Source organism: Phalaenopsis equestris, unplaced genomic scaffold (genome assembly GCF_001263595.1).
Source record: "Phalaenopsis equestris unplaced genomic scaffold, ASM126359v1 Scaffold000399, whole genome shotgun sequence".
NCBI lineage: Eukaryota > Viridiplantae > Streptophyta > Magnoliopsida > Asparagales > Orchidaceae > Phalaenopsis > Phalaenopsis equestris.
Window position 1 is genome coordinate 1,201,188 of NW_018164841.1, and position 15,929 is coordinate 1,217,116.

The 15,929-nt window shown below is 35.4% G+C and overlaps 1 protein-coding gene across 4 annotated transcripts; it reads right to left on the reverse strand.

The window, feature by feature from the left end:
• Positions 1–537: 537 nt before the first annotated feature.
• LOC110026739 lies at positions 538–14,981 on the reverse strand. 4 transcript variants are annotated; one of them, XM_020727828.1, is made up of 7 exons: positions 14,774–14,975; positions 14,208–14,288; positions 11,238–11,366; positions 10,357–10,419; positions 5,764–5,837; positions 2,103–2,227; positions 960–1,046 (listed from the first exon to the last, which is right to left on the reverse strand). In XM_020727828.1, exons 1-6 carry the CDS (start codon positions 14,867–14,869, stop codon positions 2,128–2,130), a joined length of 543 nt encoding a protein of 180 aa, XP_020583487.1. In that variant the 5' UTR covers positions 14,870–14,975; the 3' UTR covers positions 960–1,046; positions 2,103–2,127. The 4 variants fall into 4 exon arrangements, 3 of the variants coding, with proteins under 3 accessions (XP_020583486.1, XP_020583487.1, XP_020583488.1); XR_002294244.1 differs by having other exon boundaries at positions 969–1,046; positions 2,067–2,227; positions 14,774–14,981; XM_020727827.1 differs by lacking the exon at positions 5,764–5,837 and having other exon boundaries at positions 538–1,046; positions 14,774–14,969.
• Positions 14,982–15,929: the final 948 nt, after the last annotated feature.

A 15,929-nucleotide genomic window follows, 5' to 3' on the forward strand; every position in this document is an offset into this window, starting at 1 on the left:
TAACAATCATGGCACAAATGTAAGTTTAGTCACACACGTAGAGTTAGATGCGGAGTCCAATGAAATCACGTCACGTGACGGTGATAAAAATAAAATAAAATATGTCTGGTAACACAAGGGATATTCTTCCCTTGAAATTCAGGTGTTATTGTGTATTATTTAGGTGTTATTTTGTTTTATTCAAATGTTATTGATGTCTAATTGTGTTATTATAATACCGAGAATATTCTTATAACACAATAATACGTGAATAACATACAATAACATCTAATAATACAGAATAACACGGAGAAAATATTCCCCTATGTTACCGGACCGATTTTTTTTTCTGTCACCTCCACGTGGCGTGATTTCATTGTACTCCGCATGTAACTCTACGTGCGGAGTCCTGATGCAATATTTTTTCATCATTAAAAATATTAATTTTTTTTATCTCAAACCCAATTATACAAAAAATTTGCAAGAACCGAATAAAATATAATTATAAACGCATCAAACAAAAATAATTCCATTTCCACAAACAGTGATAATTGCTGATTAATATCTATGTCATTGTGCAGCTCAGCGGCTTTCAGCCTCTCTGTTTAACGGAAATTTTAACAGAAATATCCGGGGCATTTACATACATACCACCAAAATCCTATAATTTAACATATCTAACTCCTAAATTATACATTTTACATGGATACCACCCAAATCTCTCGTATCACATGAAAATACCACCGTTTTAACATTTAAGAAGTGAAAAGTCCCATTTCATTCATAGGTAAAGCAGTATGCATGTAAAAATTGAAGTTTAAACAATAAATATGTAAATTACATAGGAATTGAATGGTAAATATGTAAATTTTCTTTATTTTATCTGTCGTAGTTCTGCTGTGAGCAAGGCAAACTTTCGGTGTTGGGATAAGACTGGATGGGTCATTGCCTGCTCTATTCTTGAACAAATGTCTCCTGCTTCTGAAGATGAGTTTTCTTTTGCTGCACAGAGTATAGCTTGGAAAATCTGGAGAGGATCGCCATGGCTGACAACTACAATGTTGCATCTAGGAGAACAGATAAATATGATTAATTTGAGCAGTGGAAACAGGAAAGGAGAGCAGGAGAATATAAACTGTGTGAAATAGTATCCTAAAAATCACAAATGCATTTGTTTGGGAAATTTGCATGCATACCATGCAATTCTTATGTATTTAGATATCTAGCACCCAAAGTTTAATATTTACACTTAATACATAAAAAGGTGTAATTTACTTCTAAAAAAAAAATGAAGTGATAGTGTTTTTGATATGATGTTGAAGGTTTGAGGGGTACGCATAAAAGTATAGGCGTTAGATACATAAATACATAGCACACAATTCTTACATGTTTAAACATCTCGCACCTAAACTTTAATATATACATATATAGCATTTTGGCGCTCTAAATTTATGCATGGAAATGTATATTTCGCTTTTAAAAAGTGGAGATAGTGCAATTTCTTATGTGATATTAAAATTTGAGTGCTATGTATATAAATACGAAAGTTTAGGTATGAATATGTAAATCCATAAGAATTTTTCATTATGCAAGTAAATGCTCCATATATTAAATGCGATATGAGTTTCCATTGATAGACTACAACAACAACAACAACAAGCCTTTATCCCACTAAGCGGGTCGGCTACATGAATCTTTCTTCTTCATTGTGTCTTATTGAGTGTCATTTTTTTATTTAATTCTAATAAATTAAGATCATTTTTAATACAATATGCCCAAGTTTTTATAAGACCACCTCTATCTTTCTTAACATAAGTCGAATCTAAATATCTATTCTCCAAATCGGAACATCAGATGGTCGACGTTTAATGTGACCAAACCATCTAAGACGACTCTCTCTAATCTTGTATGCCACTGGAGCTACACCAATTCTTTCACGGATACATTTGTTTCACATTTTATTTCTAAGTGTCAAGCTACTTATCTCAGCAACACTTAACTTAGTTTTATGCTTTTCTTTTAAAGGCTAGTGAAAAAAATAGGCTAACTTTCATTCAAATATGAAGCATGGGAAGAAGCATGCTGACCACTGAGAAAACTTTGTAACAATGGTGAAAAAGTACCCTTCATATTCTGCTTCCATTCTCGTCAAAGCAATAGAAAGTCTAGAACAAACTTCTGCAACAGATTCTGCACCCTCAACTGATGTAAAAGGATCCTCCTCATCAAGGACCCATATTTCTGCATACTGTAAGTCAATATTTATAAATTAGACATTAAAAATTAGATAAATTATAATATTATCATCTGTTGCAATGAATTCTTAAATAGTTCCTGAATTTGTGAGGATAAATCACAATGGGTGGCTCATTAAACAAGGATTTCATATCAAAGTGTAATAAAAAATAATTTCCCTATTTGAAAGTTCTCCTTAAAAGAAATAAAACAAAGAGAAGCTTATAAAAATGTGATTTGCAAGATCAACATACGAAAACGGCCATAGAAAGAGATTAAAATCCACTAGTGCATGATAAATACAAGATACAAGTATTTGTTCTTTCAATTGTATTTTTCACTTTTATCTAACTAGTTGATGTTTAGTGCAAGGAGCCAAAATTCAAAGATTCAGAAGAATATATAAAAAATGTGATAATCATGAACATAAAATCATGCACCAAATATTAAATTTTTTGGTGGTTGTGAGATTTTAGAATAGAGAAGGATTATATTCTCGATACAAGAAGGGATATTTAAATCCAATTACAATACACACAACAAAGGAAAGAAATAAAACAAAATAAAACAAAGAGAAAAGAAATAAAACAAAATAAATCAAATAATAAATACATAATGAGGGAATAAAAGCTAATAATAACTAATGACGGTTAGGGATTGTCGTTATAAATCTAATACTCTCCCTCAAGTTGAAGCATAGATGCCAGTCATGTTAAATTTGGATTTGAATTCATCGAACAAAAGACGAGAAAGATTTTTGGTGAGGATATCAGCTAGTTGATCACTAGAGGGTACAAAAGAAACACAAATTTCCCCATACTCAATCTTTTCCTTAATAAAGTGTTTATCAATATCCACATATTTAGTACAATCATATTGAGCTGGATTGTGAGCAATGCTGATGTCAGTCTTATAATACAGAATAGCTACAGCGGGACGGAGGTTGGCATACGAAGTTCACGGAGCATGACGAGTAACTAGAGGTCTTCACAGATTCTCAAGGACATGAACTAAAATTCAGCTTCAGCACTGCTCCGTGGAACCACAGATTGTTTTTTGCTTTTCTACGTGACAAGATTTCCCCACAAAAATGAGAAATACCTCGACGTGGAATGTCAATCATGCACCGACCAGACCCAATCAACATATGTATAAACAACAACAGCGTAAGAGGTGTGACGAGAGAATAGCAAACACGAGCTTGATGTACTTTTTAAATAATGAAGAATCCGGCTAACAACTTGAAGATAGTGCTCATAGGAGTCATGCATGAGTTGACTCACTATACCAACTGCATGACATATGTTAAGACAAGTATGGGCGAGATAGATGAATTTCCTTATAAGGCGTCGGTAGTAAGTCTTGTTGACAGGCACATTATTGAAAATGTCAAATAATCTTTCATTAGGATCCATACGAACAGCTACTGGTTTACATAGAAGAATGTTGTTCTCTAAAGAAGAACCACATATTTGCGCCGAGATAGACAAATGTCCTGCGATGATCGGGTCACTTCCATTCCTAAGAAGCACCAAAGATTCCAAGTCTTTCATTTCAAATGACTTGGAAATAATATCTTTCAAGGACTCCAATGCCGGGAGATCGTCACCTGTAAGAACAATATCATCAGCATAGGCAATAAGGATAATTACCTAGTCATTTAAGGAATGTTAAAAGAAGACAGTGTGATTCAATTGAACCTGAGTAAAATAATGGCCCACGACCACCTTTGTTAACTTGTCGAACCAAACCCTTAGGGACTGTTTTAGCCCATAAAGGGACTTTCACAGCTTGCACACTTGCCCACTGGAGGCAGTAGCATCAAAACCAGGAGGGAGATACATGTATACCTCTTCTGTAAGCTCTCCATTCAAGAATGTATTCTTGACATCTATCTGGAATAAAGACCACTCCAAATTCATCGGAAGGGACAGCAGGACCCGAAAAGTGTTTAACTTAGTTACTGAAGCAAATGTCTCCTCATAGTCAACTCCGTAAGTCTGTGAGTACCCTTTAGCGACCAATCATGTCTTGTTGCATTCAAAAAATACATCAGAGTTGAACTTCATGCTGAAAATTCATTGGCATCCCATAGTTTTTTAACCCCAAGAAAGATCAACAACGTCTCACTTATGGTTCCGCCGAAGGGCATTCATCTCCCTCATTACAGTTATTTTCTAGGCTGAATTAATAAAAGCAACTTCAATAGTAGTTGGAATCTGATGATTCGTCATAGTAGTAGCAAATGCTCTATAGGTCGGCGATAAACTACGAAAAGAGACATACTTTGTGATAGAATAGAGAGAGCATGTCTGATTGCATACCTTACTCGAAGAACTCACCTCCTCGTTCAGAGGGGTCGTGCTGAGGATGTCGCCCAAAGTAGAGTCAAGGTCCTGGAAAGAGGTGATGGGTTCCAAAGTAGGGAGCGTCGAGTGTAGATACAAATAGTGGGAGGAGGAGATAGTGCACTCACCGGACCAACGGAAATACCAGATGGTGCACTCACCAAAATAGGGGACTCCTCAGTGACAGGAACAATGAGGGGAACATCCATAGGAGTAAGATAAGGGACAATGTCTAAGAACCGTAGCTCTTCCTCACTTTGGACCAAACTAGAAAAATAGAAAACACATTAAAAGAATGAGACATCAACACTCACAAAGATTTTGTTTGTTGTAGTATCAAGGCAAAGATAATCCTTTTGAGTGGTAGAGTACCCAAGAAAGATATATTTTATGGATCTAAGATATGTTTACTCCGATTGGGAGCAAAGTTCCGAACAAAGACAGTGCACCCAAAAATCATGGGAGAGTCTAATGTGGAGAAGACCCGATTGGCGAAAAAACATGACATCAAGACGGCTAAGGGGATTCAAAACTTGTGAATTTTATAGAGGACTCTATTTATGAGATAGGTTACAGTGAGCATGACATAGTTCCAAAATTGTTTCAGAACATTGGATTGAAACATAATGTAACAAGCAACATCGAGGAGGTTCCGATTTTTTCTCTCAGCTACCTCATTTTGTTAAGGAGTATCTGTACACGAGTTATGGTAGAGGATGCCCTTACTCACCAAGAATTCACCCAAAATATAGTTGAAAATCTCACGGTCATTATCAGTTCGAAGGACCTGAATGAGAGTTTTGAATCGAGTTAAAACGAATGTGTGGAAGTTTTGGAAGGTAGCAACAACCTTTGATTTGTCTTTTAAAATATAGACTCATGTCATTCAAATGTGGTCATCAATCAAAGTTAGGAACCACCACTTATTGGTGTAGCTGGGAGTGCAGGAGGGTCCTTATATGTCATTGTGAATGAGAGAGAAAGAAACGGAAGATGTGCAAGTGTGGGGTAGGTAATGAACCTAATGATGTTTGGCTAACTGACCTATCTAACAATTAAAATTAAAAAGATTTTCTTAGAAAACATCAAAGGTACAATTTTTTTAAATATTGAAAATTATGATGACCTAAATGACAATGCAACAACATAATGAAACATTCAATGATTCGAGATAAGCAACAACTGAGAGTTGTGTCCTCACTCTCTATGCTCTTCTCTTGAAAGTAGTCTGGTTGCCCTCTTAGCAATTCCAATCGTCCTCTCCGAATGACAATCCTGAAAAACACAACTATCAGAAGTGAAATTAGCAAAACAATTAATATCATTAGTCAACTTACTGACTATAACAAATTACATTACAACTGAAGAACAAGTAAAACAGACTCTAGAGTTAGATTTGTTGTTAGTACAACTGGCCCTATACCAGTAATTGAACTACAGAAGCCATCGACACTTTTGACAGTATCTTTTCTAGAGCACGGATAGTAAGTCGAGAAAGCTTGAGAGCATCAAGTCATGTGATTCATGGCACCTGAATCAATAATCAATGGACTGGAGGAGAAATAAACTGTGAGAGTCATAGGAAGAGTACCTTATCAAACGTCAGAGGTCGATGAATCCGTAGAGATTTGATTGGCTCTAAGAAGTTTGATCAATTGCTCCATCTGACTATTAAGAGAGTTGGGTGATTACCATAGTAGATTTTGATGCCATAGTGAGACCCTTGGCAAAGGAGGATTTGGCTGAAGATTTGTATGTTGGTTTCCCATGAAGTTTCTAACATTTTTCACGAGAATGGTTGGTTGTGGCAGTAATCACAAGTGGACCAAGTGGCTCGAGGAGGGTTTGACGGGTGTTGAATACTGTTAGTGGCCAAAGCAGATGCTTCGACAGAGGTATAAGTGTCGAGCATGACAATTCTGAGGCTTTCTTCACATCTAATTTCTATGAAAACAACACGAGTGGAAGGAAGGGGATATCGACCAAGGATACGACCCGAAACTTCATCCACTTTTTTGTTAAGGCATGCCAAAAATTAGAACATACGATCTTTTTCTAGAATTTTTGAAAAAGGGAAAGATTTGTCGGTGATTCCCACGTGCAGTCATAATAGAGATCACATTACATCCATAAGACCACCAAATCATTGTAGTATTGGGTCACTGTATTCGATCCATGTTTCTTCTCACGAAACTTCTTGGAAACCTCACAAAGCTGGTTGGAGTTCCTGCATCCGAGTAGGTGTCTCAAACTGCAGTCCATAGGGCATTGGCAGAAGGAAGAAACATATACGAATGGTCAATTGCAGTTTCCATGGAGTTAATAAGTCTGGACATGACCATAAAATTCTCCACTTCCAATGCTTCGTACGCGGGTCAAGAGGTTCACGGATCATTGTTGTGAGATAATCGAATTTACTGCATCATTTGATGAACGAAGTTAACACTTGAGACCATTGGAGAAAATTAGATCTACTTAGTTTATGGATGGTGATTAGAAAGTTCATATAGTTTTTCAGTCCTCTGGTCTGCTGAGGGATTGGGGTTGGTTTCAATCCTCCAGTGAACTCAAGTATACCATCAGGAGGAGGCTCGGTGGTGGAGGAGTCCGCCGTGATTCCGACAACCAATGGTGATGGATGGTAGCTGAGACATAAAAGGATTCCGGTGGCGGGAAAAAACAATGGCAAAACTCTGCAGGAAAATATTTTTCTGCATCTAAGCTGGATAACCCTCATGACGGACCTCTGCGGGAGACAGTCGTAGAATTTTGCAGCAAGACCAGTTGGATAACCCTCACAGGAGACTGCACTAGTTGGATAATCCTCACGGGAGACAACCGCTACGGAGGATAGCTACGTGGGATGGAGACTGCTCCCGACAGACAGGGAATACCGTAGGATATTCTTACGAAGGAGACAACAACAAGGGATGGAAGAAGTAATTAGCTAGGTAGGACAAGGAATACCGTAGGAGAATAAAAACTGTAGGAACGACTGCAGGGAAAAAATCAGAAATAGACCATTCAGGGAAAACTGCGAGAAGAGCCGGCAGCAAGGTTAGATCATTGGCTCTGATACCATGTGAGATTTGAGAATAGAGCAAAATGATATTATTGATAGAATAAGGGGTATTTAAACCCAATTACAATAGACACAACAAATGAAAGAAATAAAACAAATAGAAAAGAAATAAAACAAATAGAAAAGAAATAAAACAAATAGAAAAGAAATAAAACAAATAGAAAAGAAATAAAACAAATAGAAAAGAAATAAAACAAATAGAAAAGAAATAAAACAAATAGAAAAGAAATAAAACAAAATAAAGCAAATAGGAAATATAATGAGGGAATAAAAACTAATAATAATTAATAACGTCTAGGGATTATCGTTATAAATCTAATAGTGATCAAGGATCAATCATTCATCAAAGGAGTGATAATCATATTCACGCAGCACATAATAAAGAAGGGAGTTATAACAATTAAAAAATAATTGACAAAATGTAACGGATTACTTTTTTCTTTTAGAATTTTTAATATGAACTTAACAATTATAATGTGTTGACTCCAAGGGGTGGTTTGGTGCAACATTTTTGCAGTGGTGCGATGGGAAAATGCCGAATGCTTTGTCGGTTGTTGCGGTGAGGCCGCATTTGGGGATAACCCCCCTCCCCCCACCCCACCCCAGTGGCTCGAACCTCGCTCGCCTTCACTCTCGCGACCCGCTCTCCCCTCTGTGGCTCCAAAGACTATGACTCCGTCTGGTTCCGGTGGTTGTTGTGGTGAGCTTGCCTTTCCTCTCCCTCTCCCCTCTGTGGCTCTGGTGGCTAGGGTTGGTTCCATTTGGTTCCAGTGGTTGTTGCAATGAGCTTATCTTTATTCTCCTCTCCCTTTTCCCTCTGTTCTTCGGCCCCGTTTCGATCCTTTGCTCAGTCACCCCAAGATATTGTCTACCAATACACATTCGTGCATTTGATTTTGAAAATATTTTGCTTCATTGTGCTTGGTGATGATTTGGGATCTCTATGCTCTATTTTTGGTTGATGTTTTTTGGGTGAATATGCTGTGATGTTTGATTTTTCGACTTTCCTAGGTGGTTTGTGCTCTATTCAGTTGATAGATTTGGATTATTTGTGCTTTATTCGGTTGATGATTGTGTTGTGATGTTGGATTTCATGATTTTAATGGGCTCTATGTGCTCTATTTGGTTTCATAAAACTTAGCTTCTCTATGCTCTATTCGGTTGATGGATTTGAGCGGTTATGTCGTGATGTTGGTTGTTGCCCGAAATATGGTGGTGGTGGTGATTGCATGTGGAAATTAGTTGAAATACTTCAGGTTTTGTGGTTGTATTGTAATGCTCTGGTTGGTGGTGGTGGCGATTTTGTGGTGCTTTTGGGATTACATTGGTGTGCTATGATGTTGGTGGTAGCTGGTGTGGTGAGGTGTGGTATGTGGTTATGATCATGTGGTGGTAGATGGTGTGGAGGTGGTGGTGTGCTATTGATATTTTGGTGGCTATGATCATGTGATGGTAGTAGTTTTGATGTGGTATAGTACACTGGAGAAATATCATTTATTCAAAAACAACACTATTATTTTAAAACTGCAAAAAACAAACAGATAGTCAGCTCTGTGCAACAAATTTTAAATAAACTATAGTTGTCTCAAACAGACATTAAAAACAGTTAATAGTTAAAAAAAGGCCAATTTAAACAACTTGAGAATCTATAACTATCATCCCTACTCCCTTTGCAAATGAAGGTCCCACATCATGCAAAATTGCCTCCACCACTTCAAAATACCATAACTCTAAATTTATGTGTTGAGATATGGAGCCATATTTGCTCTAGGGAGCTCCCAACAACAGTAGCGGTAGATGAAGGAGAAATTCAGTGCCAAGGTGAAGGATTCTAGTGCCTCTGTGCCACAAGACTGGTGTAGTTATTGTGGATGGGTGCCATGAAAATTTGGTGACTTTCATGGCCATAGAAAGTTTGGTAGTTAACCATGGGTCATATTTATATTTTTATTTCACTAAATTTCGTATCTCATCTTCCTCTTACATCCATTGTTTTAATTTTCCTCTCCGCATGCAGGTAAAAGTAAGATTGCTCACAATTTTGGGTCTGCTCCCTGCCCTAGAGTGATCTTATTTAGAGTTTCATGCCCAAGACAAACATATTTAGAGTTCAAGTTCCATCACCTTCCATTCCATTTGTTAAAAAAAAAACAAAAAAAATAATATTAAACCCCCACTTGATGCTCTCAATCAACCATAGCATCACCTCCATAAGATCCCATCCACTCCATTATTATTCCCAAATCACCCTTCCTAGACACAAACAAAACACACACCAATAAAAAATGCATAAAGAAAGCATGAAAAATATTCATCGTAATAGAATTTGACTTCGTAATAAAAATTAATAAAATCTCTCTTAAATTTTTAGCCTTGGATAAAATTATTAGGCATCGATTCTAAATTGGGAAGCTCTTGTTTCACCTTTTTTTTAGAAACAAAAGAAGCAATTTAACTAACCAAACTGGTTCCCATAGCAAAAGTCATTTAAGGTTTTGAGGGTCCTACTCATAGAACGAGAAGTTGCCGCTTCACTTCTATGCAAACAACCAAAACTAATGCATGGCAGATCCAATTTCCAATGAATATTAAACAGATAAAGAGGTAATATACAGGTAAAATCTAAAAATAGACAATTAATATTGTGTTTTTATTAAGTATTAAGATAAAGTGCTTAAAAATGAAAGTGCTAGCAACCTCCAATTTGCTTACCTTATCATGTGAAAGAAGCTCAAATAGTGGTCCAAAGCAACGTTCCCGAAGCTCAGTCATTTCCTATTCAAATTGGATGTCACCTCATCAGAATTAATACCTACCGCATAATAACTTAAATTAATCTGTAAAGCATGGGTATTAACATACATGATTTCTAAAGAGAAAAATGAATTATGTATTAACATATTCAAATTAATAAAAATCCAAATTTAGATTTAAAGGCGGAGGGAATAGGTTTCTTTGAAAAAAAAACCAACCCATCAATGAGCATCATGGGCTGTTAGTGAAGTTGTTCAGTTAAAATAGTCTTCTTCTCTCATGAGGCGTTTGGTTGCAACTTAGATTATGTTAAATAGGATTTATCAAATCCGATAAATCCAGATTTATCTGTGATAGCAGAGTTCACGAGCGATGATGGAATAAATCAACCTCACTATTGGGTTTAGAAAATCAGGATTCACATCGTGAAAGAGACGAAACTTTAAGAAAAATAGAGGGAACGTGAGAAAATTGGATTTAACTAAGCGTCGGATTTAATTTTCAGTTTTTTGGTGTTTAATTGAATTTAAGTTGAATCCATCGCTAAATCCTATTAATAACATACTACCAAACACCGTCATAGAAACAACAAGCCGTACAAACGAGGTTAACAAAGTAAGGTTTTATGGTAAAGTTTCCACTTTGAAAACAAAGGGATAAGTGTATAATTCTATCATTGATGGAACATAAATATAATGTGCTAATTTCAAAGGATTCTCTTCAAAAAAGGACTCGGTCGGTGTCCACCAACAAATTTGAAAGAAAAGAAGTTTAAAGAAGATGCAGAAACAAACATAAGCTTTCAAACAGAAAGCAAAGTTCCAGAATCATCAACATACCTTACACTGGAAACTTTCAAATGAGATACCCAGCACATCAGCAACTATTTTAGCTGTTTGAGTAGTTCTAGAAAATGGGGAATAACATATTCTAACAGTTTCTATAGATATATTTTTGGCCTTGAGTTCCTGAAATGAGAAAAGAAAAATATTCAAGTCAAATATTGTACGCACTCTATTGTTCGTAGATGCACAGTTCTCTGTAAATTTTATGTAGAAAAATAATAGAAAATAAAGCATCAATTATTAAATAGGGGCATTTACATACATACCACACAATTCTTATGAATTTGCATTTATAACACTTAAACTTTCTTATTTATATATAAAACACTCAAATCTTTAATATCACATAAGAAAATACCACTATTACAAATTTTTAAAAGAGAAATACACCTTTTCATGCATAAGTTATGATACCAAAGTCTTATAAATGTAAATATCAAAGTTTAGGTGTTAGATATGTAAATGCAAAAGAATTGTATGGTATGTATGTAAATTTCTGTATTGAATAATAGGGGCTAACGCTCAAGCCCAACCGTTTGTGAATTCCTTAACAAATGATAATCATCCTAACTTGAACATGCTTCTTCAACCTTCATAATCCTTAATTAAATAATGCTTATCAATCCATTTCAATCATTCAATCCAACTCATTCAAACAACTCTATTAACTCGATTATATCACCACTCATGTCGTGTTGTTGGGCATGTGGAGAATCCTTTAAGCATTTGTAAAGGGATATCCATTTAACTCTTAGGAAATAATGCATATTCCCTCTACCATGACTGATTCTTATACTTTAAATCAGGAACAACGCTAATTAAAGCATAAAAGGATTAAGAAGATTTTGTTAAGAGTATCAAAGAAAAAATTTAGATGAGAACTTCGTGTCGTGGAATAAGCCAATTGTTTACCTTATTATATAACACAATAATTAAGGGTAGCATGTATCCCATGAGGTCAAGGTTTAGTAAGAAGAAGAGATGAGTACTTCTGTAATGGGGAGTGGACTTACATAATTTTAAGTTTTCCCAAGTTCATTTTGATATAATCTTTTGATATTCTTGTTCCTTTGATTTTTCTCTCTAAATTACCAATCCTATCATGCTTTCGAACATGATTTTGAAATCCCAAACTTTTCGTTCTAAAACATTACATGCCAGTATAGTTGATCCTCTAAGGTAATTGAAAAAACAAATAAAAAATAAAAATGTAGGGAGAATTAAGAGGTGAGCACATGCGACAAGGAAGGCACCCAAAACATAAAAAGAGAAGTTTGAAGGGGAAATGTGGGAAGATGGCGGAGCTCGAGGGGATGAAAAGCTTAGAGTTTGTTTGGGATCTTTTTAATTTTTTTGTTATTTTATTTTTAAAGTAGTTTGTTTCAGTGTGTTTTTTACGGATTTTGATTTTTATTTTCCAAAAATAGATTAACATATTTTCAAAACAACTATTAGATGGTTTGAATGTTTTAAAAATAATCATGCTTTAATCAAATAGTCAAACATATTTTTTTTAAAATAAAAACATAAACAAAACAAAATAAAAAATAAAAAGCAAAACTAATCCCAAATGGCTCCTTAAGGAATTGAGGTAAAAAACAAAAGTGTGCAAATGATAAATGAAGAATAAAACAATAAAAAGAAAAAGAAAGGAGATTGAAGTTTGAGGAAAAGATAGACAATCCCTTAGAAATTATTGGGATAATGTATTGTATGTGTATCGAAGATTCAAAACTTGAAGCAAAGAAGGAAAGGGTTTAATGGAATCAAGAAAAAGACGATTAAAGCACAAAAGTAATTTGCTTCCATCATCTCTATAAATTGATTAATCAAACAATAACTTTTTGAGACTCATTTCAAGTGACATGTCTAGTGATGCTATGTTGGTATCAATATAATCTCAAGCAAAAGTTGTTTAATTGTCAATTGACTTTATGAAAAAGTCATGATTCTTAACATTGTGAACATGAGAAAAATTTTAAGGAGGAATCCCTATAAGATTTAATGGGAGAATTTCTCTTAAGGGGTATATTAAAAAATAACCCAAATTATGACCCTTAAGATTGTATGGTATGGCTTAAATTGGAAGTTATGTAAATCAATAGAAGAATATATTTAGAATATTTATACTAATCTTCTCTCAGAGACGAGTTAAAAAACATTACACCATGAAACTATATTCTTTTGGGGTTGATTTACTTGCTTAGGCTATGAACTAATTAATATATGTACATGTGCAAACAGCCCGACCATACAATGAAGGTAGGGCCCACCGATCTCATGCCCTTAAACTCATAATTTTATCCTTTTTTGTATGATACCATAAGAGCTTACCCATTATAAGAGTCATCTATTATGAGTACTCTCATCTATGAAGTTTGTAGGTGAAATTTGTTTGTTGCACTAACATATGTCATGTTTAGTTTGGGCCTAATATATAATGCCGAGTATATTTCCTCCTCTTTTGATGTGGGAATTAGTTGATTCTATTTTCCTTTTCTAATAGAAGCTTTTTAAGATGTGCATTCTCAGGGCTTCAGCCTCAAAGGATCACTGCCTAACCTCTTCAGATTCGTGATATCCCAACATATTTAGTGGAATATAGTGAGCAAAAGGCAAGAAGAGGAGTAATTTTTTGAGTCTGGCTACCCAGACAACCATTCTCCAATTTTGTGTTTTGTAAGTGAAACTTTAAAATCTGTGTTTTCCACTTTTAACTATTAATCCAACCATGCTTTCAATTTCCAAACATGAACAAGGTACTACAAACATCCATTCTTTTAAAGTATGAAGAGAAATATAGAGACATTCATGCTAATAACCCACTTCATTAATCAAACTAGAAGTTAATTTGAATAAATAAATCCCATATTTTTGGAGCATATAGAACTCTTTAGACGTAGAACTCCAATAGCTACTTTAATTGTCTCTAGTAAATTAACCAATTTTCTCTAGAAAGGTTACCTCATCCAACAATTCACCAGCCAATTTTGCTTGCCGGATACCCTCAGGAGCCAGTCCAAAGCCCTCAAGCGTGCCATTTTCCTGCAAAAGCTTGCACTTTATTTTCAATATCTTAGAAATATGAAATATGTTCAAATTAATTGCATTCAATTTACAGAAATTTTGAGACAAAATTAAACTGATATAACACAAATGCAGCATTCTGCAGCAAATCAAGTACATAAATAATGTATAATTCGATGTTTCTAGGTTATTTTTCATCCATTTTGCAAAAAAAAACAAACAAAATGGTAAACCAAGCAATAGGATCTATTTTATCGCTAAGCAAATCGGTCCAAACCAAAATTTATTACAGGAATAGAAAAGGTAGAATTTAAGTAGTAACTGCTGAAAATTTCGGCAGAAAAAATCAAAATATGAATAAGAAAAGAGATTGTTCTCTGCTCGAATCCCCTTATCAGGCAAACTTCCCAAATATTTGATATCCCATCATCAAATAAACGAGATGAGATCCCAAAGCTGAAGCTGGTTCTTTTTTCAAATCCGAGAAAGACAGAAAGATTTACCATTGAAGAGACAATAAATCCATTTTCGTTCGGGATGCTCTTGCCGTGCCTTAGAATCCAGTAGCTATTGCGAAGAAACGGCAGAGTCTCGCCCATTTCTCCTCCCGAAGTAGAGAGAAGAAGAAAGGAAGATTGTGAATGCAGCTGAAGAAATCTCAGAAATGAAACAAAAGAAAGCTCAACGCCTAGATCTTATATTTCTTGTACTGAAATTTTCGACTTTCACGTCAAAATATTAATATTATTTTGTGAGACCACCTCGTGGGGTCACAACATATGATGTAACATGTGATGTTAAATCTCAGTGTATGTTATAGAGTAAAAAATTATAGTGCCGGGTAAAGAAGTTTCATGCAATATAATAGTCAGCCTTGCAGAGCGACGAAGCATCCTGCGGAGCAATTATCATGAAAATAGTGTACCAACTCCGAGTAAATGGTGCAACACACTCAAAGACTATGTAACGACACCTCGAATAAAGCGTAATAATGCATGCATATAATGCAATGATGTCTCACGAAAACAACGTAACAATACACACCACAATAAATGCTTACAACTTGTATACTCATGGTACAGTTACTTTCTATGGACTCATAAAGCTTTCTCAACATAGCTTGCCACTATGGCCTGCATGGTTCAAAGCTCATGCAACTTCGAGCTCGGGCCACTGTGGCCTATGAGCATTATCACAACTCGTGCAACCACCAACTCTAACTTATTCGACACATGTACCTTATCACAACTCATGCAGATCCTAAATATGACTTCTGCAGCTTAAAAACATTATAACATCTCATGCAACTCTCAGCTCTAACCTATGCGGCCTACAGACGTTATTACAACTCCACACTATGGCTTATGTGACCAATTATGATCTACATGATTCACAGCTCACACAACATCCTATTGTGGTCTTTGTGGCCTACAAACTTTATTATAACTCAACATTATAGCTTACATGGCCAACTATGGCTTATGTGGTTCTCAGCTCATGCAGTTCTCAACTTCAGCCCATGTCGCTTACATACGTTAGCGCAATTCACTACTATGATCTACATGACAAACTACGAACTATGTCGCTCAAAACTCTTGAAATTCCCTATTATGGTCTCTGGGGTCAATTCATGCTATTGAAGTTATCACATAATACCTA